Source organism: Narcine bancroftii, chromosome 3 (genome assembly GCF_036971445.1).
Source record: "Narcine bancroftii isolate sNarBan1 chromosome 3, sNarBan1.hap1, whole genome shotgun sequence".
NCBI lineage: Eukaryota > Metazoa > Chordata > Chondrichthyes > Torpediniformes > Narcinidae > Narcine > Narcine bancroftii.
The window spans coordinates 321,252,336-321,279,887 of NC_091471.1; the positions used below are offsets into that span (position 1 = coordinate 321,252,336).

General features: G+C 44.0%; 1 protein-coding gene across 11 annotated transcripts in view; it reads right to left on the minus strand.

The window, feature by feature from the left end:
• Nucleotides 1–27,552, minus strand: part of LOC138759087 (sodium/myo-inositol cotransporter 2-like) — a 251,059-nt gene that overhangs the window by 151,758 nt on the left and 71,749 nt on the right. For all 11 annotated transcript variants that reach the window (XR_011354632.1, XM_069928979.1, XM_069928981.1 and 8 more), the window contains 3 exons: nucleotides 26,937–27,042; nucleotides 13,501–13,581; nucleotides 8,993–9,198 (listed from right to left, as the gene is read on the minus strand). Coding sequence is in view for 10 of the 11 variants with exons in the window: in XM_069928979.1 (XP_069785080.1) it covers nucleotides 8,993–9,198; nucleotides 13,501–13,581; nucleotides 26,937–27,042 (393 nt within the window). In the remaining variant the exon portion in view is untranslated. The remainder of the gene's footprint in view (nucleotides 1–8,992; nucleotides 9,199–13,500; nucleotides 13,582–26,936; nucleotides 27,043–27,552) is intronic.

The following is a 27,552-nucleotide window of genomic DNA, read 5'->3' on the forward strand; positions in this document are numbered from 1 at the left end:
AATAGCATGACCAGGGAGATAGGGGTCTTTCATGAAGTTGGCTGCCTTCTTGAAGCACTATCTCACATAGATGTCTTTAGTGGATGGGAAGTCAGTCCCCTTGATGGACTTGGCTGGGTTTGCCATTTTCTGCAGCCTTCTGCATTCCTGTGAACTCAAGTTTACAAACTTGCAACCAGGTAGTATTTGAAAAATTCTTTCTCCTCAGATTTTTTGGAAAGTAGAGACATGGTGTGACTTCTTCATGTTTGTCTCAATGTGCTAGCCACAGGACAGGTCCTCCAATATTTGGCCCAGATTAGAAACTGTTTATTGTTATGTAATAAAACAGGAATGTAATATTTTGTGAAATTGCCTTTAGTCTGTTATGGGCAGCGAGAACGTAATGATTTTTCCAATGTTTGGGATTTTCTGAAAATCTTGGATCCAGTTGCAGAATATGCAAATGAGACCCAGACCTCTGAGTTTGCTGCTATGATATATTAAATTCAGAACTGTATTCAATAAATAACACTGACGCAATCATCTCCTCTAAACAGCATGAAAAATTAACTACCACATCTCCTTTTGCTTGAAGAGGTCGTCAAGTCTACATAATGAACAATTACAAGATATGGGAGCTCATCAAGTCTGCTCTGCTATTTTATCATGAGCTGATCCATTTTTCCTCTCAGCCCACACTCTCTGGCTTTCTGCTCATAACCTTGATGGCCAGTCACCAGCCAATCTCTGTCTTAGGCTAACCCAACTATCTCGCATCCAGAGCCTCCTGTGGCAACGTTCCACAGACTCATGGCCCTCTGGCTAAAGAAATTTCCCCATATCTATGTGTACTGTACTACCAGTAACCATAAAGGCTAGGCTGAGGGAATGATAGGCTTTAATGTACAGAAGAACCTTGCTGGCCTGAATCCAGGTATAGGAATGGCAGGAAGGGAGAGGTGGCTCGACCTTTATGGCCCAGATCCACGGGGGAGGAGTCATAGGATATGAGCCATCAGTGGGCGGGCCAGCTCCATATATACAGTAGTCAGTCATAACTATACACAATGGAGGAAACATATCACCACATTCACCCCTCCTTTTAAAACAGTCCTTGAACAACAAAGAATAAAAACTGCCAAGACTAAAGATTCAGTTGCACTGGTGATGTCATCTGTCCATGAGTCCTGCGGCGAGCAGGGGTGGGGGTGCTGTTCTGCCAGCCGAGTGTCAAGAGACAGGGTCACTGTCTGACTACATGAAGAGGGTGCTGTCTGTGTTGGGGTGATGTCGGAAACAGTATGGGAGGGGGGTACAGTGCCCTGAGGGGAGCTGGCCCCATTGGAGTGTGGTCCGTGGTGGGTGGTATATACGTGCTCTCCAGCAATTGCCAGATCCCGGACAGGTACTGTATCTTCATGGCCATCAGGGTACTTCACAAAAGCATACTGAGGGTTAGCATGGATGAGGTGTACCTCTTCAGTCTTATGGCCCCTCACGTGTCTCCAGAGCAGGACTGGGCCTGGCGTCGCCAACTAGGAGGGCACTGATGGCCCATTTGCCGACTTCCTGGCAAACATGGTGAGCCTTGTTGGGAAACATGCGAAACATGTTGGGATCATGCAAGGAGGTGTTTGTACCGGTGCACAGGAGGGACCGGATGGCGTGTAATGCCTCTGGCAGGACGTCCTGCCAGTGAGACACTGACAGATCCCTGGACTTCAGGGCCAGGAGCACAACCTTCCAAACAGTGGCATTCTTCCTTTCCACTTGGCCATTACCCCTGGGGTGATAGCTGGTGGTCCTACTGGTGGCTATGCCACTCGCCAGAAGGTACTGCTGCAGCTCAAGATACTGCGTAGTGCCTTTGTAACAGTGGCCAAGGTCATATCTGGACAGGATGTGGCAAAAAGGATCTGGGAGTACTTGTCGATTCCGTTCAGGAAATGTTCCTATTGAACAAGGGGAGGGGGCCCTTGAAATTGACACTCAGTCATTCAAATGGGAGAGTGGCCTTTATGAGGTTGGGCCTGTAGAACTGCAGCTTGCATTCAGTGCAGACCTGACAGCATCTGGTCATGGACCTGACATCCTCAATGGAGTACGGGAGGTTCCAAGTCTTGATGAAGTGGAACAGTCTCGTAACTCCGGGATGGCAAAGGGCTTTATGTAGGGCATAGAGATGGTTGAAGTGCGTGCTGGCGCATGTGCCCAGGGATAGAGCATCAGGTGGATCATTGAGTTATCATTGAGATATCATAGTTGTAGGTGGAAACCTCGATTCTCCACCTGAGTATCTTGTCATTTTTAATTTTACCCCGCTGAACATGAAGGCGACGGCACGCTGGTCCGTCAGTAGAGTAAATCTTCTTCCGGCCAGGTGGTGGCCCCAATGGCGCACTGCCTCAACAATCACCTGCGCTTCCTTCTTGACCGAGGAGTGCCGTGTCTCAAGGCTGTGAAGGGAACATGAAAAAAATGCTACTGGCCTGCCTACCTGAGTGTGGCAGCCAGCATGAAGTCACAGGCATTGCTCTCTAATGGAAGGGGATGGATTCATCTACGCCATGCATCGTGGCCTTCGTGGTGTTTCCTCAGATGAGATGGAATGCAGCCTGGGCCTCCGCCAATAATGGGAAAGTTGTGGACCTAATGAGGGGTGGGCCTTATCGGCATAGTTGGTAACCCATTGTGCATAGTAGGAGAACAGTCCCAGACACCTCTTCAGTGTTTTCAGGGTGTTTGGGAGCTCCATAAGGGATCACGTGAGGTTGGTGTCCAGGGAAATGTCACCATGTGCCATGACACATTTAGCAAGGTTAGTGTCGTGGTCCTGCTGATCATGACCAGAGATGGTGAGATTATCTAAATAGGAAAACGTTGCTGCCAGGCTATGCTCCTCTACCATCCGGTCCATCACCCTTTGGAATGCTGAGATGCTGTTGGTGATGCCAAAGGAGACCCGAAGGAAATGAAAAAGTTTACCATCAGCCTCGAAGCCTGTGTAGATACGGTCACTTGGGCGGAGTGGAAGGTGGTGATAGTCCAACCTGTGGTCAGTAATCGAAAATATCCAATATTGAGTGACCCTATTGACCATGTTGGCTATCCAGGAAGGGGATATGTGTCCAGCTGGGTGAAGCGGTTAATCGTCTGACTATAGTCGGTTACCATCTGGGGCTTGCTCCCACCCCTGACCACTACAACCTGAGCTCTTTAGGGACTGGAGCTAGGGGGCGATGATCCCCTCTGACAGGAGTCACTGAACCTCGGCCCAGATAAATGTCCTCGACGCTGTAGCACCTGCTCTTGGAAGCTATGGGGCAGCATTCCGGCGCCAGGTTAATGAATAGTGACATAGGGGACACTTGAAGGGTAGTGAGACTGCAGGCCGGTGGAGCGGGGGCAGGGGTCCATGTGTTGTTGGTTGCTTACTGTGCGGTTGAGGGCCTCCGAACGCCATCATCACTCTCCTAAGCCTACTCTGGAAGTAGAGGCCCAGGAGGATTGGTGCGCAGAACTGGGGCATGACCAGTAAGGAAAAGTTATTGTAACTTTCCTCCCCTACCATCAAAGACACCACACAGTACCCACGAATGTCCATTTGAGGGTCTTTTGCTGCCAATGAACTGGAGCTGCGCATTGTTCAGACTGGAAGCACATCAGGATGGATGAAGCTCTCCGTACTGCCACTATCAAAGTCCATTCACCTCGGATCTGCATCATGGAGTGGGTGATCGGATAAGGGCTGGTCTGGTTCAATGTAATCAAAGCAAGGATTGGATTGTCGTCTTCGTCGTTGGCGCGAAAGCCCGACACACAAGATGGTGGCCTCCATGTTGACCATGCATTCATGGCTGCCGAGGTCAAGGAAGAAGATGAAAGTTTCGTCAGTGAAGTGGGCTGAGTATGAGGGTAAGCAGGTAAGATGGTGCTTCTCTCATCGTGCAGGCAGTCAGCACCGGAAATGTAGGCGGGGTTTGCTCATTGGTTGTACATGCCTTGCTGCTTCGTGGGGAGGTTCTGGCCTTACATACCCACGGATAATGTCCCCTCTTTCTGCAGCTGGAGCAGCTAACACACCTCGTGGAGCAGAGTTGTCGCAGATGTTCTGTCTGCCCGTAGAAGTAGCCGTCCCCAAGGCCATCTCCCAAGATGGGGGCCTTTTTGGCGCGCACAGGGAGGGCCCACTTTTGCCTGCGATCGATTCCGCGTGGTTCTGGGCCGATCCTGCAGTCCTTATCAGCAGTTTGGCTCACTGGTCTTCCTTGAGCAAGTGCTGCCTTATGTAGTGTGACAGAGCATTTTGAGGTGGTTTGGGAGGAACTGCTAGAGCAGCTTGCGCACACACATTTTAAAACACAGAATATTTGCAGGACTTTTGCAGAGTGATTTTTGCAAAATTGCTTGCAAATGCCTGTGATCTTTGCAGGCAGGGACAGAACAGCTTTGCTCTCAGAGAGGGAGGGAGTGAGAGATAAAGAGTCACAGAAATCAGTTCCAGAGGGACAAGCTGGCAAACTTTGGAAGGCTGGCTGATCAAAGGAGAAGACTGGCGGTCTGAAAGGTGATCTGAAAGAAAGAGGATCATTTGGAGAACCCTGAAGGGGGGCAAGTTTTATCAGCAAGATTGATTGAGAAGGAGCCAGTTGCGGATGAACTGGAAAAGGAATCTCTCTCTGAAACCAGCAAGAGCCCTCCTGAGTGGTAACCATTTGACAATGACAACACACCTGTCCAGCACCAAAGACTGGTGAGCTTTATTAATGCTAACTTCTGTGCATAGTACAAGAATTGCCTGCAACCAGTGAAATTGGACTGTGATCCAAAGAACTTTTCTAATCTTAAACATACATTACACACACCTGCGCTTAATATCAGAGGGGGGATTAAGTGGGTGAGGTAGGTTAAGTAATAAGTTAAAGTTTAAATCTGTTTTCTTGTTCAATTATAATTAAAAACTACTTTTGTTTAAGTAACCCTGTGTTGTGGTGCATATGTATTGCTGCTGTTTTTTGGGGTCCTCTGGACTCTGTAACAGTAGTTGGACCTCAACCCCGACACACAGGCATTCCGGACTAGGTCTTGGATGTACTGGGCCACTGGTACAGGAGCTGTGTAACTGTCCCTACAGTCTCACCTCAGTACAAGCAGGGCACGAATGAACTCTTCTGCCAACTTATCAGGCTGCTGTTTTTTGGAAGCCAGGAGGTACACGTCGTTGATCTTTGGTTTGTAGAGGGCCCAAAGCCAAGCCATCACCTCGGCGTAAGTGGTGCTGCTCCTGGTGGCTTGGAAAGCTCTCTGGCTGACTCTTGCTTGCAGCACTTTGAGCTTCTTTTCATCAGAGTCGACCAGTTCGGCAGCGGCCTCAAGGAAGTTGCTGAAGCAGCTGATCCATTGCTCGTGCTGTTCAGATCCTCCTGGAGATTTTGGGTCCACTTCTAACTGATCGGGGCGCAGCAGCTTCTCCATTACCAGAGAGATAATTTCTGTACATTAAATTGTTAGGAACTACCAGTAACCACAAAGACTAGGCTGAGGCAACGATAGGCTTTAATGTTCAAGGATCCAGGTATAGGAATGGCGGGAAGGGACCACGGGGGAGGAGTCATAGGGTATGAGTCATCAGTGGGCGGGCCAGCTCCATATATACAGTAGTCAATCATAAATATATACAATGGGGGAAACATATCACCACAGTCTGTTTTAAAATGACGCCCTTTTATCCTGAGATTATGCCGTCTAGTCATAGACTCCCCTTCAGTGGGAAATAACCTTGCTAGATCTACTCTGTCTGAGCAGGGCTTTCAGCATTTGAAATGTCTCTATGATATCCTCCCTCATCCTTCCAAAGAGCACAGTTCAAGAACCGACAAACATTCCTCATATGCTATCCTTTTCATTCCTGGTATTATTCTCGTAAGTCTTCTCAAGAACCCTCTCCAATACTAGCACATCCTTTCTCAAATAAGGTGCCCAAAATTGTACACAGTACTCCAAGTGAGGCCCTATAGAGAGTCTCATCATTACATCCCTGCTCTTATATGCTATTCCTCTAGAAATGAAAACCAATTTCGCATTCGCCTTCTTCACCACTGACTCAACCTGTAGGTTAACTTTTGGGGTATTCTCCAGGAGGAATCCCAAGTCCATTTGCACCTCCATATTTTGAATTTTCTTCCCATTTAAATAATAGTCTGCCCATATGGAGAAACATTTTGGCTGGAGGCAACTCCTCAGTTGAAGGTAGGCCACATATCTGTGAAACTACCAAAGTGGGTACTACCTACTATGACACCTATTTTGTGGTGCCATTGTCTACCTGGTTCCTCTGATCGCCCACATGGGGTGCAGATCCATCAATGTCCTCCTCAGGAGGTAACCATGTCCCCTCCCACAGTTTTGCACTGTTGGATTAATAGAGAAACAAGAAAAGTGCTGAGGTTTACTACATTTAATGGTTTTCAATGTTCGAATTTTTAATTTTCTTTCCTGTTATAAGCAATTGACAATGCACCAGTGTAGAGCTTTCTTATGACATAGAAGCAGGCTATTCAGCTCATCAAGCCACTGCTGGTTTTTATCAATTCCATTCCCACATTTATTTCACTGTAATCCATTTCCCTCATGTGGCCATTAACTCCCCATAATTTTGCTGCCACCCACAGCTCGAGGGGTAATTAAGTTTCCCCGACTCATTTTTGGCCTGAGGGAGGAAACCAGATCACCTGGGGAAACACAGGGAGAATGTCGAAACTCCATACAGAGAGCACTCAAAATAAGTGTTGAGCTCAGGCTGTCAGGCAGCCCCATTTCTCCCTATGCCAATGCCAGCATTGCAGTGTGATCTTCCATGACTTGGCAGGAATGGTTGTTCGTGAAATCCTGACACTTGTGTCACCACTCAGGCACATGTCAGTTGGTAAATACTGAAGGATACACAATAGGAAGGAAACAGCTTTAGCACACTCAAGTGTTGAAAATGTGTGTCTGCAGCCTGCTGTGAGATTTGAAACTGCCCAGTCAGGTCTCCCAATGCATGCAAGGCATCTCCATAAATGTTCATAAATCCAAGTAATATGGTATAGGCTTAGTTGCACTGCGACTGTTGAGGAAAGGCTGTGCCTTCATCCAAAATATTCAGTTTTTCTTGGCAATCATTAGATGCCAAACTTACACTAGGTGACCTGAAGGGAATTGTGTGCAGCAAAGGCTGGGTAATTCACCCACAGATAAGATTAATGAATTTCTCATGTAAGCAATATACCCCAGATCAAATTAATTTTGGTAACAGCACCTATTATTCCATCTTGGCAGACTCCAACAAAATGCCATCAATATTGACTTTTCCAAATTCGGTAATCCCCTCTTCCCTTTCTCTTTTTCCTTCCCCTTATTTTCCCTCATCCCTTTGGCTCCTTTCCTTTCCTCTGCCTGTCACCTATACCTTCCTTGCTCCCCACTTCCATCCATTCCCTCCTCCTATCACAGCCTTTCTCAGCTCATTTCCTTTCTTACCCCTCCCACACCATTCAGCTATCACTAAAAAGTATGCACTGCCACCTTCCCTACCCAACCCCTCCCCACATTTGCATTTGGCATCCCGGTTGAAGTACTCAATGCTGAAATGTCAACTATCTATTACATTCCATGGATGCTCATGACCTACTGAGTTCCTCCAGCACTTTTGTATGTATTGTTCCAGTTCTCCAGCATCTGCAGACTTCCTGTTTAATCTTACTTTTGTGAGTCATGTATGCATGAAAAGGCAAAGGCTCATAGATCCAATTTCTGTCTTTAATAGACAATAGACAATAGACAATAGGAGCTGGAGTAGGCCCTTCGGCCCGTCGAGCCAGCACCGGCATTTTACAGATCATGGCTGATCACTACCATCAGTACCCCTTTCCAGCCTTATCCCCTTAACTCCTTTGCCCACTAGAGTCTTATCTAACTCTCTTTTGAACATAATCAGCGAATCTGCCTCTACCACCCTCTGTGGCAGAGCATTCCACAGATTCACATTTCTCTGGGTAAAAAAATGTTTTCTCATCTCCATCCTAAAGGGCCTACCCTGTATTCTTAAACTATGCCCTCTAGTCCTCGTCTCCCCCATCATTGGGAACAAGTAATCTGACTTCACCCTGTCTATCCCCCTGATAATTTTGTATACCTCAATCATGTCCCCCCTCATCCTTCTAAACTCCATCGGATACAAGTCCAGTTTTTCTAGCCTTTCGGCATATGTCAACCCCGCCATCCCTGGAACTAACCTTGTAAATCTGCGCTGCACACCCTCTATAGCTAGTATGTCCTTCCTCAAAATTGGAGACCAGAACTGGACGCAATACTCCAGGTGGGGTCTCACCAGGGCCCTGTACAACTGCAGAAGGGCGTCTCTGTTCCTATACTCCAATCCCCTCTTTATGAAAGTCTTTTGCAGAGACATTCCAACATGTTGGATCCTCATTAAGACTAATGGGTAGGGTTGACTTGACCATATAAGCTTTGAAAAACTTCCTAGTCTTAGGCTACATGGGTTTAGCAAGTTAAAATCCAATCCTATCCCTCAACGCATACATAAAGAAGATTTATGTGAGTAAGGGAATTTTCTGGAAAAAGACAATACGCATTTGGTTGAGCAGCATCACAATATGCATTAAACTCTTGGTAACACCATGAAGTTTTCCAACTAGAGTGATAATTGATCAGAACAAACACTTGATGGATTTATCATATAAAAAAATTAAGTCATAGGTACTTAAGTTAAAATTTCAGGTAAAACTCCTTTGCATCAAAATAAGCTTTGTCCTTTTACTTTTGAAATTAATCAACTTTTGAAATTATGCGATTAAAAGGGTATTAAATTGGTGCAAGATTGTTATGAAGCAGGATATTTTATTTATTTTCAAAGAATGAGAGAAATATGATATATCTTTGAATACTCTTTTTTCTTAAAAAAAGAACAATATCAGTATTGGTCTTTATATTTACCATTTATTCATACCTGATCTGTGCACCAATACCAGATTGAAAGTATTGTTACTCCAAATATTACACCTGTCCATGGAAAGTCAGAATTTACAGGATCTTGGAAGATATGAAAGGCGTCATCCCTTGGCATGCCACAGGTTGAGTTGAAGTCAAACACATTGGGTATGGCTGAGAAGTATTTATTTTCAAGGCCTGAGTAACCACCAACTTCAACAAAAGCTATAAAAACAAAAAAAAAGAGCAGTTTGGAGCAGTAATGTAAAGGGAAAGCACAGAGTTAACAGGATGGTTTAAAGACATTGATGTGCAGATGGAGCTAAGGATACAGGTCCAAGGCTCCCTGAAAGTGGCCACAAATGTAAATTTGAATCAGAATTTATTGTCATCAACATGTCATGAAATTCATTGTTTTACAGCAGTGTCACAGTGTAAACATTTATATAAACCACCTTACAAAATAAATAAAAAATTGTGCAAGAAAAGGGTAAAGCAAGGCAGTGTCTGTGGTTCACTGTTCATTCAGGAATCTGATGGCAGAGGGAAAAAAGGTGCTGCTGAGTGCTCGCCTTCAGGCTCTTGCACTTTCTTCTGATGGTAGTAGACTGAATAGCCTTGGTGGTGGGGTCCTTGAGGACAGACACTGCTTTCTTAAGACCCTGTCTCTTGTAGATACCCTCAATGGAGTGAAGATTGGTGCCCATGATGACACAGGCCGAGTTAACCCTCTTGTTCTGAGCATTAACATCTCTGTACTAGACAGTGAAGAAACCAGCCAGAAGGCTCTCCCCGGTACATCTGTAGAGATTTCTGAAAGTCTTTGATGGCATACTGAATCTCCTCAAACTCTTCACAAAATATAGTCGCTGGCGAGACTTCTTCATGATTGTATTGACATGGAGGTTCCAAGATAGATGCTTAGAGATGTTGATACTCAGGAATTTGAAGTTATTGACTCTCTCCACTGCTGAGCCATTGATGTTCTGTTTATGTTCTCCTGACTTCCTCCTGGTCCATAATCATCTCCTTCGTTTTGCTAATGTTGAATACAAGGTTGTTGGTGTGGCACCATTCAACTTGCTGATCTATCTCCCTCCTGTACGCTTCTTCATAGCCATTTGTGATTCTGCCAACAACCATGGTGTCATCGGCAAATTAGTAGATAACACTGGAATTGTGTCTACCTACACGACTGTGTAGTGAGTGGGCTAAGTACGCATCCTTGAAGTGTCCCTGTGTTGATCGTCAGTGAGGAGGAGTTGTTGTTTCCAATTTGTACTAACTGTGGTCTTCCAATGAGGAAGTTAAGGATCCAATTGAAGAGAGGGGGTGCAGAGCCCCAGGTTTTGGAGCTTGTTGATCAGCACTGATTAAAATTCTCCCTTAGCTAAATCAAAAGTTCACAATGTGTACAATGCTGGTTGGAAATATTTCTCAGCTTTGAGGAAGTAACTTGGCTGCATCTGCAAGGTGAAAGTTGTTGCTGCTGAGGAATGGAACATTCTCGATTTCATGTACCTAATGTCTCTAACACTTTCAAACTAAACACCAGGAGAGAGTCATATTTCTAGGCTTGGCCTGTTTCCCATCAGAAAATAGACAAACAAAAATGTTATGTGCTGGAAATCTAAAGAGAGGAGCAGGACTAGGCAGCTCATCATTCCAGGATACAGGTGCTTGAGGAAAGACAGAGGTAGGGGTAAAATAGCACTCAAAATAAGTGTTGAGCTCAGGCTGTCAGGCAGCACCATTTCATTATTGATTAAGGAGGATGTGACAATAGTGATCAGAGGAGGCATTAAAATGGCTATATGGGTGGAGCTGAGGAACAAGAAAGGCATGACCACCTTCTTGGAAATGTATTTCCGTCATGAAATAGCCACAGGAATCAGAGGAGCAAATAAGCCAGGAGATTGCTGCCAGCTATAGATCAAACAAGGTTGCCATAGCAGGGAATTTTAACTTTCCAAATATTGATTAGGAATGTCATAGTGGCAAAGGTTTAGATGGGGTGGAATTTGTCAAATGTGTTCAGAAAAGTTTCCTCTGGCAAGATGTAGAGTCCCAGGTGGAAGAGACCAAAGCTTAATCTAGTCTTGGAAACTGGGAAGGGCAAATGAATAAAGTGTTTATGGTTGAACCTTTGGGGACCACTGATTATTATTTGACTACGTTTAAGATAATTATGGAGAGAAACAATTAACATTTGGAATTGGGGCAAGGCCAACTTTGTAGGTATAAGGAAAGAACTGGCTTGAGCTAAAAAAGAAAATCAGGAGGGCAAAAAGGGGAAAGGAGATAACTCTGCAAAATAACATTAAAAATAATTGAAAGAAATTAGAAGTACATAAAAGGTCAAAAAGATCGTCAAAAAGGCTTTCACAACATAAGCCTTTGTTAGTCATTGAGTATAGAAATTGGAAGGTCACATTGCAGCTATACAATATGTTGGTGAGGCCCTATTTGGAATACTGTGTTCAGTTTTGGTCACCGTACTATGGGAAATATGTTGTTGAGCTGGAGAGGGTGAAGAAAAGATTTATGAAGATGTTGCAGGCTCAAAGGCTTGAGCTGTAGGGAGTGATTGTGTAGGCTTTATTCCTTGGAGCGCAGGAGGATGAAGGGTGATCTCATAGAGGTACAAAATCATAAGAGGAATGTATTGGGTGAATGGATAGAGTCTTCTGTGCAGAGTAGGGAAACCAGTAACCAGAGGGAGAGTCTTAATTGGAATCTGAGGGGTAACATTTTTTACACAGAGGTTGGTGGGTGTATGGAATAAAATGGTGGAGGAGGTAGTTGAGGCAGGTACTATTGCAACATTAAAGAAACATTTGGAATAAAACATGGATAAGATGGGTTTAGATGGATAAGGGCCAAATACAGGCAAGTAGGACTAGTGAGGGTGGAACATTTTGATCAGCAAAAGGGCCTGCCTCCTGCTGTATGAATCTATGACTCAATAAGAAAATGTATTTCATATCATGATGTATGATATAATAAGAACAGTATTCACGTACAGTAAGAAGGGCCCAGGTCTGAAACATTACTTCCTATGGACGCTACATGACTGCTGAGTTTCTCAAGCACAAATGTGTATTGCACTTGATCCAGGCATCTGCAGACTTTCTTGCACACTTAAATATTGTTGTAAGCATTGGGGTTTCATTGATAAATATGGAAATTAATTTAGTCAAATATGTTTCTTAAAAAAGGACATTTTAATCATGACAGTAGGACAAGATTTGAGTGTGAAGAAAACTGGATTATTTTGCTTGACTTTGAATGGAATAGTTTATCTTGGCACATTATTCAAATCTGGGCAATAATGAATCAGTGGCTTTACTTTCCATCATCGAAGCCACTGAACTTGTTTGAATGCATTGATCAAGGACAATATTCATGTGCCTTGCCATTCGATGGGGGAAATCATGTCTCTCCATCCGTCACAATCTCTGACCTTCCAAATTGTAGTTATTGCTTGCCCTGTTCTTCTTCGGTGAAGGTTCCAGCTTTGAGCTGAGACCATAGTTGATGTTGAGTTCATGATTATACAAGGGAAAAATACTGAAGTGGTTTCCCATTGCCTTCTTCAGTTGCAGTGTTCATACTGGATGAGTAACCCTGGCCATTGATCAGCAGATTTATCTGCCTAGCATTTTTAGTTTTACGATTAATCCTAATTTTTAGAATCTGCTTGTAAAAAAAATCCATTCACCACCTGCAATCATGGCTTCACATGGCTCTGTCTGGGAGGCTGAACAGGTACTACACCTTGCCCAAGGTGACTTGTTGGCTTTTGGACCGAAGGTCCACCGTATACCTCCTTTTGCTGAGCAATTGCGCAGCACCGACATATACAGGAGTGTTAAAGTGGGCAGAAACCCAAAGGTTGCTAGGCAAATCACAGAATGACAACATGGCCAATTCTGATCTGCTGATCTTCTTCTCCCATCCTTCATCATTATGATTAAAGAGAAGGCTAAGTTTGAAAAAAAAACTGTTTACTGACTGTTTCCAAGATTTATGGAGCTGATTTGTTGTTATAATAGTGCATTAACTTTGCCAGCTGGCAGTTTTATTTAAAGCATGTGGTAGTCTTGTGGTGGAATGTAAATCAAGATTGAATTAGATCATTACCATACCTTACGGTTGCACTATTGCCACTTCCTGCTGTTATTAAAATCTGTACAAATCCAGAGATGATGATGTGAAACACAATTTAAAGGTCTTCAGAGGAAAACCATAAAGCTGTATAGAGCTTTTGAGAGGATTTTTAAGATACCATCTGAGATTTTTTACAAACATCTTTATGTGTTGTACTTGTTATTGTTAGTTCTGAAGTTAAATGACATATTTCAAATGAGTCATAAAACAAAGTATTGTGTGCCTTCCATGCAGAAGATCCCTTGGTACCAACCAAAGCAGACCATGGGAGTTCCCCTGCATCGTATCAATGCTCTGTTCAGGAACATTTCTCCAGAGTTAGAATGCTGGAAATATAAAAATGACAGATGCACCTACCAAATATCATAAGAATCAGAGATCCTACCAACATGATCGCCGTTTGCAGTGCGTCTGTATACATTACTGCAGCCAGCCCACCTATGACAGAAGCATAAATAAATCTTCAAAACATAAATTAAAAATGCACATTAGAAAGCATGCAATAATGTCTGGAATGTAGCTGAGTATGTCTGATTGAGTATGTTTGCATTTGTCCATGTGTGTAATACATGACAATCAGTTATCAAGCACTCACATCTGAATAAATGTGGATACTTTTACTTTAACAAATATTTGTGCTTTTGTGTTTTCTCACCTGCTATTTAGATGCTTGTTTTAACATTTGTGTTTCTGGCAATGTGTTTAGGCATGTAGTTCATAGGTGTTGGTCTATGTTGTATAGGTTTTTAATTTGTGTGACTATAATTGAATTTATGTTTATGTACATGTCCTAGTTGAGACAAGCATGAACTAGTTCTCTAACACAGAGGCACCCAAGACTGTGTGCTTCGTCCCCCGCTCCATTCCCTCATCGTGTAGACAAGTTTTGCTCCAATGCAATGAAAACATGCACTGATGATACCATGGATGTCAGCTGAAAAACGGCCAATGATAAGTCAGTCAGAATATAGCATGGAGATGGAGAATCTGGTGGTGTGGTGCAATAACAACAACCCTTTTCACACTATCAGCAAGACCAAAGAATGTGTAGTGGATCTTAGGAAGAGAAGAACAAGGGAACCCATGGGACAACAGTGGAGTGGGTTAGTGACTTCAACTTCATGGGATCCACCTATCAGAGGATTTTCATGGGTTGTTAAAGGAACCATGAAAAAAGGCACACAATGCCTCTACTTTCGAACCAGCCTTGATGAAATTTGGCATATTATTGATTACTCTGTCAGTTTATATGGAAAGTATGCTGATTGGTTGCATCACAGCTTGGTTTGGAAATTTGAGTGCCCAGGAAAGGTGGAAAACAGCACACCTAGTCAAGTCCAGCATGTGCAGCAATCTTACATCCACGGAAGACATGAATTTGATTTACAGCCACAAGAAGGCAACCAACACCATGAAGGATCCTCATCAACCGAATCAAGCCCTCTCCTCACTGCTGCCTTCAGGCTGAAGGTACAGAAGCTTGAAGTTCAGCACTTCTCGATTTAACAAGTTTTTTTTTCTACAGCTATCAAGCTCGACCTCCCTCTACTACCCTAACCATAACATTACTTCATGAGCATCAAAGATTTTGTAGCGCAATTGAGATCATTCAAGATCGGAGAGAGTACAACATGCTTTTATTCATTAAGAATGGCACACAAGGTTTGTGGACTGAACTGGGGTTTTAGCAGGGGTCCAGGATTTATATTGGGATATGTGGGGGGGAGGGGGTTGGGAGGAGCCAGTCCTTAGAGTATCGTACCAGTAGTGAATTCCCAGTTCAACAGATCTGTCTATTGTAACATTGTAGTGGAGCACATATTTGCAGTGGCAAACTGGCTCGACTTGTCACACATGTTCAGAGGAGCAGCCATGGTGTTACGTATCTTTCTCTTCCAGTACAGATCAGAAGTACGTGTACGCATGACGTGAGTTCTGGTATGCAAGGGGTGGGCTCTGGACGCCCTTAAAGGTTGCGGCGCGAACTTCAAAGTAAATCAGTTGTGCTTAACAAGCTCACAGCCTGCTGTCTCAGTTCTTCTCACTACACTCGTGCACAACCCACTAACAAATCACATTTCCACTAACCGCATCTGTCCATTCTTTCATATTTATTTTTTATATATTTATATGTATTGTTTGTTGGTGTATTTTACATACCTGTGGAGTTGTGTGTTAAGCAAGAATTTTGGTGCATCAATACATTGATTTATGTATGACAATATCCTCTCATTTCATCATCTAGCTCCCTGAAATTGGTAACACACGTTGACAGGGTAATAAAGAAGGCATATAAGCATGTTTGCATTCATCAGTAGTGCCATTAACTATAAATGTCAGTTAGTTATGTTGTAGCTATATAAAATTTTGTTGATGCCATATTTGGAATATTGCATCCTGTTCTAGGAAGGATGTGGAGGCTTTGGAAAGGTTGCAGAAGAGATTCATCAGGATTTTGCTTATGTTAGAAGGAGAAATTAGACAACTGGATAGTTTTCTGTGGAGTATTGAAAACTGAAGGGAAACCTGATGAAAGGTTATGAAATTATGAGGCTTTGATAGAGTGGACAGCCAGAATCTTTTTTTCCCCAGAATAGAAATGTCAAATATAGCTTTAAGGTCCAGAGAGGAATGTTTAAAAGGGATATGCGAGGCAAGTATATTATTCATAGAGTGAGAGGTGCCTGGACTCTCCTGGGGCGAGGGCAGATATTGGTGAGAACAAATGTGATAGTGACTTTTAAGTACCATTTAGAAAGACATATTATAGCAGCGCTATGGAGGTACTGCAACACCCAGAAGTCATTGAACCGGCTATGTGACATCAGTGCATCAGTGTGTGATGACATCAGTGTGTGATGATGTCAGCGTGTGATCAGCATGATTCTGGCTTTTAAAAGGTTGTATGCGTGATTCACTCTAAAAACACCTTGTGTGGTTATTTTGTCATGTCCACTGTGATTCCAGTGGCCATAATTGGTGACCCTGACGTGATTGTAATGGCCAGTAGGACTAAGGAAGTACATTTGGAACATCTCCATAGACTTTTTATTCGTCTTCAAAACTTTTGGACTGATCATCAATCCAGATAAATGCATTTTTGGACAGGAAATGACTGATTTCGTACGGTGTATGATTACTTAGGAAGGCGTGGCTCTGCTGCCATCCAAAGTTGAGACCATTTACCAAATACTCAAGATCTGCTACAGTTAAAAGCCTGCAGAGATTCGTGGAAATGGTAAATTTTTACCATCAGTTTCTTCTGGAGCAGCTCATATCATGAAGCTTTTTTGCGATTTACTGTCCGGAAACACCAGAACCATCCATTGGACTGAAGAGGGAAATAATACCCTTTTGAAGACAAAAGATTTGCTACTCATGCCACTATGCTCAGCTACCCACTTTTAAATGTAGCCACTGTCCTTTCTACAGACACTTCCAGTACGGCCATAGGAGGTGCACTTCATCAATACATCAATAGGCAATGGAAACCGTTCAGCCACCATCTTCATGAAGCAGAGAAGAAATACAGTGCTTTTGATAAGGAGCTTTTGACCATTTACTTGTCTATTCAACACTTCTTTTTGGAGGGCAGAGATTTTACTCTGTACACTAACCACAAGCCCTTAACATTTGTATTTTCCAAGGTTGCTGAGCCCTGGTCAGCACGACAACAATGGCAATTATCATTCATTTCAAAATTTTCCACAAAATACTACATATTTCCAGAAAAAACAATGTAGTAGCTGATACTCTTTCCCGCTCTGCTCCACTCAAAGTTTTGTCTGTAGACTAAGGTATTGTCTACACTGCTTTGGCCACGGCCCAAGAACATGACCATGAGTTGAATGCTTATTGGACTGCAATAATAAACCTGCAATTGAAAGACGCTTACTTTGGAGTTGATGGCTGTAACGCGAATAAAAGCTCTCATGACTGGAGGGAGAACACATGCTTTTATTAGCTTATAACGAAGGGTAGGGTCTTACAGTGATTTTCAGAAGGGCTCAGGGTTTAGGTGCGAAACCAAGGTTATATATGGGTAGATGGGGGTGAAGCCTAGAGGCAGAGCCAGCCATCAATACAATAGATTCCCAGACAATCTCAGTTAACAGCATTCAACCCCCTCCTCCAGAATTTAGGGTCTGTGGATGAAGATAGAGAACACAGATTCAACAAAAAAAAAATTAAAGTTATACAATTATTTACAGATTTAAACAATATGGAGGTCTGGAAATTCTGGAGAGCGCCTCAGCACCATGGGCCTTGGGCTCCTTAGGTCTTCTGGTCCCCTTGTGAGGGAGGAACAGTGGGCTGGAGGTGGGTCTCTGGTTCTACAGCAGAGGGGGGATAAACTTTCCTGCTGAACTGGATCTCCTGAGGCTCTGATTGGAAGTGGTGAGACTTTGTTCTGGGAGTTGTAGGTCACTCGAGGCAACAGACTCTCTGTTTCAGAGGGTGCCAGGTCTCTGATGTTGACAGGGTCCTCCCTCCCATCTGGGTACTCCACATGTGGAGTTGTATGTGGGGTTGGCATGGAGTAGTCTCACCCTCTCCACCAGGGTGTTGGTTTTGCTTTTCCTCACATGCTTCCTAAGAAGGACCAGCCCTGGAGTGGTGAGCCATGAAGAGTAGCATTGGTTGCAGTACAATAGTCGCAACTGGATGGAGTGGAGTAGGACCTCCTGCCAGCATGAGTCTGGAAGGCCTCTTGATTTGAGGGCCAGTTTAACAGCCTTCCAGACTTGACCTGCCCATTCCCACGGAGGTTGTAGCTAGTAGTCCTGCTGGCTGCGATGCCCCTTGCCAGCAGGTACTGACGTAGCTCCTTGATCATAAATGATGAGCCCTGGTCTCTATATATAGCCGGGTTACCCGAACAGGGCAAAATTAAAATCTAGGGCCTTGACAACTTTCAAGTGCACTGAAATTGGCCATGTAGAGGAAAATGTTCAAATGGAGAACAGGTTTGGAACACCAATCAATAACTGTCACCCCCTCTTTAACAGTCAAACTTACCTTTTTGATGAATTAATAAATATGAAATAGAAATCTCCCAAATAATACTTGACCCTCAAAAGGAAGTGCAATGTCTTCAGATGGACAGAACTGCAGTGTAACTCTGAGAGCTGGCAAAGGCATTTGAGCTCACATTGTTTCTCTAGACATCACAGATCAGTTCAACAGCGAACACCAGATCCTGAAAAGTCACATTGTTTCAACAATGAAAACTACTTTGTCTGTATGGTCAAATTCTGAATTTGATTGTGCAATGTTGAGAGACAAACAGATCTTACAAAGATTGCTTCAAAAGTAAAATGCACTCATTGTAAGCACCACTAGATGGGATCTTTTTACCAGCAAAAATTGTGTAGTTGTCACACTATTGTTGTGACAAGGATGAGACATGATTTACTTTCTCACCTGCATTTCTATAACCTCATTCAGCGTCTGAACAAAAATGAAGATAAGCACATTTTTACACTCCTTAATCATATTAATGAAAGAGTCAGCTTAGCTTTCAGTTCAAAATGGTCTGAATTGACACCACATTCAGGCATTTAGCTACCGTTCACACAAGGAATGTCACAAAACAATAACTAAAAGTACCGGTAAATAGGTTTTGCTGACACCTAGACAATAACATAAATGGGAAATTTGGTAAATATGAGAAAGTGATCTCATTATGAAATTTAATTTAATTTCATATTTAATGCCTGTAACTTCACTTTATGAAATGAAAAAAAAAGAATAATTATTCCTCAAATTATATGCAATTTTCTCTAAATACAAACATGATTGAATTTCATTATGCCACCTCTGTATACTTAGGTCTACATCATGGATGCGTGCTTTACTCACTGTGTGGCCAGGCAAAATTCCAATGCTATCTATAAATTTGCTGATGGCACCATGGTTTTTGGCACAATCACAAACCGCAATGAGGAAGCATCCAGGAAGGAGATATAACATCTTGTTGAGTGGTGTCACACCAACAAAATTGCACTCAATGTTAGCAAAACCAAAGAGATGATTGTTGACTTCAGGAGGAAGTCAGGGGAACACGACCCACTCCTCATCGAGGGCACAGTAGTGGAGAGGGTCAATAACTTAAAATTTCTGGGTGTCAACATCTCCGAAGATCTGTCCTGGAGTCTCCATGTCGATGCAATCATGAAGAAGGCTCACCAGTCGCTATATTTTATGAAGTGCTTGAGAAAATTTGGAATGTCACCAAAGATTCTTGAAAACTTCTACAAGTGGAGAGGCATCTTGACTGGTTGCATTAATCTGGCGTGGAGGTGCCAACGCTCAGAACAAGAAAAATCTCCAGAGGGTTGTTAACTTGACCTGCGACATCACAGGCACCAGCGTTCACTCCATCGAGGCTATATACAAGAGATGGTGTCTTAAGAAAGGAGCCTCTATCCTCAAGGACCCCCACCACCCAGGCCATGCCCTATTCACTCTGCTACCATTGGGAAAAGGGCCAGGAGTCTAAAGTCGAGCACTCAGTGGCACAAGCACAACTTCTTCCCCGCTGCCATCAAATTCTTGAATCAATGAACCAAAGGTACTGCCTTACTTTGATTTTTCGTGCACTATTTTTATTTATTTTTTGTAAAGTGTTTTATATGAATATTTGCACTGTGATGCTTCTGCAAAACAATGAATTTCATGACTTGTTCAAGACCATCAATTCTGATTCTCATTATAATTCTCAGAATCCTCTCCAATAGTTTTCCCACCACCAACATATGACTCATGAGCATTGAAGGGGATTGTCCCCTAGCCCATCCAGATGGAGAAGACATGCTGCCCTCTCGCGTCGTGTGAGTCCGAAAGTCTCAATAAGGAGATCTTTGAAGGCAGTGTAACCTCCATCTGTTGGGACTCTTGGTTGAAGTTGTCCACCTGGCTCATCGTGTTCAGGTCCAGAGCGCTCATCACGTGGTAGTACTGGGTGAATTCTGCCATGATCTGCCGGATCTGAAACTGTGCCTCAGACTGGTCGAACCATATACGTGGCTGATACATCCAGAAGGTCGGCACCTGAGGATGACTGCATGGATTGCTGCTGGCTTATCCATCATTGGGTTTAGATGCCATCTAAACCAATGGTGTCACCAATTGTAGCCGTGCAGTAGTCAAAAGAATGACACACACAATGTGGTCAAGTTAAGGTCTATTTTATTGGGGCTTAAGCCCGACCATTTGCCCCGATTACTGACGTCATAGTTCACATAACAAAGGGGGGTTTCCTGTGCATGGGTACCCTTTTGCATTACAATGCCTTCTTATCCACGTGCGTGCTACCCCTATCTGTTGGCCGAACAGCGGGACCAGCGCCATTTTGGGGTCACAGGCCCTTAAGCTGGTTTAGCATCCGCCCGCCGGTTCACTTGCAAGTGTCACTGCGCGGTCTGCTGGCTTTCGGTTGCATTCTCTGCCCGGAGCACCAGTTTGCTCACCATGGCAGCAGGCCACCATAACACCATTTTATCTTGAAGTTATGCCTCTTGTCTAAGACTCCCCTACCATGGAAAACAACTTTGTCACATCTACTCTGTCCAGTCCTTTCAGCATTTGAAATGTCTCAATGAGGTCCCTCCTCATCCTTCTGAACTGCAACGAGTATAGTTCAAGAGCTGACAAATATTTTTCATATGCTAACCTTTTCATTCCTGTTATCATTCTATTAAATCTTCTCTGAACCCCTTCTAATGCTAGCATATCCTTTCTCAAATAAGGCATCCAAAACTGTACACAGTACTCCAAGTGAGGTGTACAGAATCTCATTATTTCATCCCTGCTCTTATATACTATTCCTCTAGAAATGATGCATTTGCCTTCTTCACTGTCAACTCAATCTGGAAGTTGACCTTTAGGGTATCCTGTATGAGGATTCTCAAGTCCCTTTGCACCTCCAAATTTTGAATTTTCTCCCCATCTAAATAATAGTCTGCATGTCTATTTCTTGTACCAAAGTGCATGATTAATACACTTTCCAAGATTGTATTTCATTTTCCATTTCTTTGCCTATTCTCCTAATCTATCCAAGTTTCTCTGCAGCCTTTATGTGTCCTTAGCACCTGTGTCTTCCACAAATTTAGCCACAAAGCCATCTATTCTATAATCCAAATCATTTATATACAACTTAAAAAGAAATGGCCCCAACACTCACCCCCTGCGGAACACCACTCGTAACAGGCAACCAACCTGAATAGCATCCCACCCTCTGTTTCCTCCCTATTAATTAATTCTCTACCCATGATAGAATCCTTCCTATAATTCCATGAGCTCTCATCTTGTTAAGGAGCCTCATCTGTGGCACCTTGTCGAAAGTCTAAGCACCCAACATCCACTGCTATCCTGTTTGCTATCGCCTCAAAAAATTGTAGTATGTTTGTCAAGCATGATTTTCCTTTAAGGAAACGAGGCTGATCTGTTCCTATCTTGCGGTGCTCCTCTAGGTACTCTGTAACCTCATCTTTGACAATTGATTCCAACACCTTCCCAACCATTGATGTCAGACTAATAGGCTTATAGTTTCCTTTTTGCTGCCTCCTTCCCTTCTTAAACAGCAGTGACATTTACATTCTCCAGTCCTTTGGAACCAATGATTCCTGCAAAATCTCTGCAGCAACCTCTTTCAGAACCCAATGGTGCATTCCATTCAGTCCAGGAGACTTATCTACCCTTAGACCATTTAGCTTCCCAAGGATCTTCTCTCTCGTGGTATTGACAACACTCACCGGAGTGAGTCTTCTACCATAAAGACTGACCCAAAATATTCATTCAGTTCCTCTGCTTTTTCCTCATCTCCTTGTTCAAGCTCTCCACTATCATTTTCTTTCTTTTAAAAATATTTTTATTGAGTTTTACATAATAATCCATAAACGTTACTAATATAGTGAAGCATAACTAAAGTAAATGCACAATACAAAAAATTTTGAATTTCATCCCTAATTGTTAAATGTGTTTGTTTATTAAAAGATTCTACATAAAAATTCAGTTAAAATTATAGTATCTAAACCAAAAGAGATATCATCGAGGAAAATCATAATTAAACCTCATAAATCCATTTATCAAAAAGAAAAAGAAAAAAAAAACCTAAAACTAATACTAATCTAACCCCTTCCTCTAATCAAGGATACAAGAAAAAATACAATGATGGATCAAGTCGCGACCTCCAGAAGACGGACGGATCAGCACTAGAGCAGCCATATCACCTAAAACTGTCAATTATAATAGTATTCTATAAATGGGCCCCAACCTTTTCAAACTGAAACTTTTTATCTTTAATATTATACCTAATTTTCTGTCAACTTAGATATGTCATTATATCATGTAGCCATTGTGCATGAGTTGGTGAGAGTTCATCTTTCCATTTAATTAAAACTGCTCACCTGCCTCTCAACATGCTAAAAGTTAAAACTTTCTCTTGAGGTGCCGATAAAAGTTTATGTGGTTCACGCGGAAAACCAAACAGGGCAATTAAAAGGCATGGATCTAACATAATCTTAAAAATAATTGATAAAGACTGAAACATATCTTCCTAATTTAGGACATTCCCAAAACATATGAATCAATGAGGCTTCAAAAATTTTACACTTTTCACAATATGGATCAACATCCTCATAGAAACAGGATAATTTAAGTTAAGATGTGTATTCTGTGAACCACCTTAAATTGTAATAAACAGTGGAAGGGTGGGAAAGGTCGTGGACATGGTGGAAGACTTGCCTGCACCACTGCTGGGGAACCATGAAGATATCGCACAGGATGGTATAATCGCCAAGAGGAGTCGGGACGTCCTGGAACCACAGGCTCGTGATGACAGTCCTAAAGGCAAGCATTTCCGTGTCGGACTTCTGATCCCGGGCAAGCTGGTCGTAGTCTAGGCCGGGTGTCAGCAATGTCGGTGGTGAACTCCGACACAAAGGACAGGTGACACTGTTGGCTGGCCGACCAGGGATCTCTAGCAATAGCGAGCACCTGAGTGAGGGGTTTGAGGTCAGTAAAAAAAGGCCTCCCCTCCAAGAAATAGTGAAAATGACACACAGCAAGGTACATTCCCAGCAACTCATGGTCGAAATCACTATACGCGCTCTGGCGGATGAAGAAGTCGGCTAAAGAATGCCAGTGGTTTCCACTGTCCATTAGCCTGCTGCTCCAGGACAGCACTGACGGCGGTGGCAGAGGCATCGACAGAGAGTGCCATATGAAGGTCGGTGCATGGGTGGACAAGCAGGGTCGCCTTCACGAGGGCAACTTTCATGGCTTTGAAAGCTCTGTTGGCCTCTGGAGTCTAGGCGAGTGACTTGTCCTTGGCCACGATGAGGGCGAAGAGTGGCTGCATGATGTGTGCAGTGCCTGGAATGAATCAGTTATAGAAATTGACCATACCCGTGAACTCCTGTAGCCCCTTGAGGTTGTCCGGACGTGGAAACTGTCTGATTGCAGTGACTTTCATAGCAGCTGGTGTAGCTCCTTCGGCCGTGATGGTATGGCCCAGGACTCTTTCCCGAACTGGTATTTGGCCGGGTTAATCGTTTGGCCAAAGTCAGCCAGTCGGGAGAAGAGGGTGCACAGGTGAGACATGTGTTGTGCCCGGTCTCTGCTGGTGACAAGAATGTCGTCCAGATAAATGAACATGAAATTCAAATCCCTGCCCACTGTATCCATGAGGTGCTGGAAGGTCTGGGTGGTGTTCTTGAGTCCGAAAGGCATGCGTAGAAATTTGAACAAGCTGAAGGGGGTATTGAGTTCTGTGTTCAGCCGTTTTGGGAATGTCCTCAGGGTGCACCAGGATTTGATGATACCCATGCACCAGGTCGACCTTGGAGAACACCTTCACGCCATGCAGGTTGGCCGTAAAGTCCTGAATATGAGGGATGGGTAACAGTCAGGTACTGTCGTTGATAATCTCTGCAGGAGTGCCAGCCACTGGAGGCTTTCGGGACCAGGTGGAACGTCAAGGCTCATGACTGTTGGAGTGTCAAATGATCCCTTGTTCCTTCAGATGCGAGAACCCCTCTTTCGCTATCTGGAGCTTATCCGGTGGGAGCCGGCATGCCTTGGCATGGACCGGCGGGCTTTGGGTGGGGATATAATGAAACACCCCTTGGCGTGGTGAGGTGGCAGAGAACTGCGGCTTGAGGAGGGACGGGAACTCGTCCAGGATGCGCTGAAACTTGTCCTTGGGTGCGCTGACCGTGGCCATCTGCGGCTGCTCTGTGCGGGAGGCGTTGAGGCGAACAGATTGGAAGGTCGACAAGTTGCCTACCTCAGGGGTCGATCAGGAGTCCGTGGGCGAGGAGGAAGTCGACACCCAGAATGGAGGTTTAGAGGATGAAACTGTGAACTTCCACGAGAACTTCTGCTGGCCAATGTTGAAGTGGACGGTCTTTTTACCATATGTTCAGATCTCCGTCGAATTGGCTGCACTGAGTGGAGGTCCTTGAGGCTGGTTCCGGGACTGTTCTGGGATGGCTGTGGCCAGGATGACGCTGATCTGGGCCTCGGTGTCGAAGAGGAAGCATCAGATGCTAATTGCATCACGCAGGTAGAGAAGGCTGTGTTCTTGGCCAGTCGCCACAGCCATTAACAGCGGCCGGCCTGCTCATTTCCCTGGAACGAGCAGGGCTGATGACACTTCTGAGCCTTGGCTCCCCAGCACTGGTGGAAGAACCAGAGGCCTGAAGTGGATGGTTTGGTTCTGGCTATGAGCTTTGAGGCCCCTGCAGGGACCGTTACTCCACAGCACTAGAGGAAGGCTTGGCGTGGTCATGGCCGGGATTCGTAACTTGCTGGACTGCTGAGCCCTCCGGGAATCGTTCAAGCCATAGCTTCTGAGCCTTTTGAGTGACCTTCCTAGGGTCGTCGAAGCTCTCCTGGGACAGTAACGGCCGGATGTCTTCAGGCATATGGTCGAGGAAGATGAGCTTGAACAGTGGGCAGTTGGTGTGATCACCCATGAGCGCAAGCATCTTATTCGTCAACACGATTGGAGTTCTGTCTCCCAAGACGTCGAGGCCGGGGGAGCTGGTGAGCACCTGCTTGATGGTCCCGTACTTATCTTCTGCGGGTGGGTCCTGAATGAGGTGCAGCACTCATTTGACGGTGGCTTGGTCCAGGGCAGCGAACACATGATAAAACTTGGTCGTATCTGATGAAATCTGGCGGAGGTGAAACTGAGCCTCTGCGTGGCTGAACCAGGACTCAGGCTCCTGAACCCAGAAGTCAGGAAGCTTGATGGCTATAGTGTTGATCGAAGGGTCGTTCATATCGGGTTGAAAGATGTTTGAACCTGTCAGGGTCACCAATCGGGCTACTCTGCTTACTGAATGATCTCACAACCAAACAGGTTGAGTTCATTGAGCAAATAACTCATTTATTGAGGTCTGCCTGGCTGGTCTTATGGCTGAGAACTGCGCCGGGGACCTGACGTCACCAGGGCGTCACGTGGGCCACAGAGAGCAGGCTTCTGAGCCTGGAGCCAAGGTCAGGGAGAAACCCCCGACAACGCCATTTTGGCTGGCTTCCCCCTGCATGCATGACATGCGGGGCTGGTTCGCCTGCTTAATGGCGTGCCGCCCAACCCCTTAGATCCCTGTTAAATTTCTCCCCCTCACCTTAAATCTACAATGCCCTCCATAATAACAATTCACACATAATTGAAGAGTACATTCCAGAGTTTGGCAAACCATGACAAAGGTGGTATGCTTTGGATCTTGGGCTGTGGCCTTCCTTGGCCCACTGGGTCCCTTTGTGATTACTGGGCTCACCAGTGTGCTCTTTCTTCTTAATGATGTTCCAAACAGTTGATTTTTTGTAATCCTGAGGTTTGGGCGATGTCTCTTACTGTTTTATTCTTGTTTTTCAGCCTCATAATGGCTTCTTTGACTTTCATTGGCATAACTCCGGACCTCATATTGGAAAATGGCAACTACAGACACTTAAGGTGATCAATCTTAGAAACGAGACTAATTCTTTTGTACCTGCACCAATGAAGCAAACACACCCGATTGTGATGTGCTGTTAGCCAGAATCAGACACACACAAGGTAAAGACTGTACAACAGGCTTTAATCCACAAACACTTCCACAGAGCCAGGCTGGCTGTAGCTGCAGTAACTCTGAGTGAGCTTCGAGAGGCCGGTGCAGGCTTATATCACGGAGGGTGATTGACACCCAACTGGGTGGGGCTTGATCCCTTCAGGCCGACTGATTGACATCCGGCCAGGTGTTGTCCCCTTACACTCCTGCAGGTACAGAGACTGCCCCCTGCAGTAGGCCAGCAGTACACTCCTGCAGGTACAGGTGTTTTCTCTGCAGTAGGCTGGTGGTGTACCACCACACTGAGTACTCACAAATACCTGTGAAGGCAAATTACCCAAACATTATGGCGCCCTTAAAATTAGGGTACTTTGTATAAAAAGTGCTTTAATTTCTATATGGTCAAACCAAATGTATACAAATAACCTTGAATAAAATCTGGAACATGCACTATAATTACATGTGAATTGTTTCATTACAAATATAAAACTGTGGAGCTCGGGAGCAAATAAAGGAAAAAGTGTCTTGGTTACTGATTCCCTGACTCTGGACAAAATACTCGAGGTGTTTACCCGATCTATTCCTCTCATGATTGTATATCAAAATGGGTTTAGAAGGCAGAGGACCTGTTTTCCATGCTGTGTGTCTCTATGACTATTAACATAAATAGCCACATATTTATAATAAATTCATGTGTACTTATTTGATATCAGTTGGGATTAGAAGACTTACCTCCAACAGTGTAGATTGCAGTTATGAAGAGGAGGCCAATTACAGCAATGTACAAGTCCCAGTGTAATGCAAGGTGAATAAAGATTCCTCCAGCATAGATATCAACCTGGGCAAAACACATCCCATGCATCAAAGGATAGCAGCATTAATAAATCACTACAAATTCCCACAAATGGGCAAAAGAACATTTCATTCTTTCCAATGGTTAGTGGTTCTGAAGGGCAGTTTTATACTGTATGTTGTTATGGAGTGTCATTCGGTTAAAGCAAGGGTTAGGCATGTCCAGTCAATGGGAGCTGTATAAAATGGTTTAAAACATGCCAATACCATTTTGAACAATTAAAGTCAAAATTTAGAGTGAGCCGAAATGTTAACATACTGCAAGGTAGCCTGTTTTTTTTTTAAGATACCTTAAGGTTCCAAAATGTATCTGCTTCAGGTGCCCAATGCCCGTGTTGGTAAAGGGTCTTCTGTGAAGCAGAGACATTTTAGCAGTTAAAGAAATTAGCTGGATGTCAGCAGTTGTTGCTTCCAACGTTGATATAAGTTTTCCATTTCCACTCAATCACTCAATATGTTGATTCAGTATCATCAGGCTAGTGTGGGTGCTCTTGTG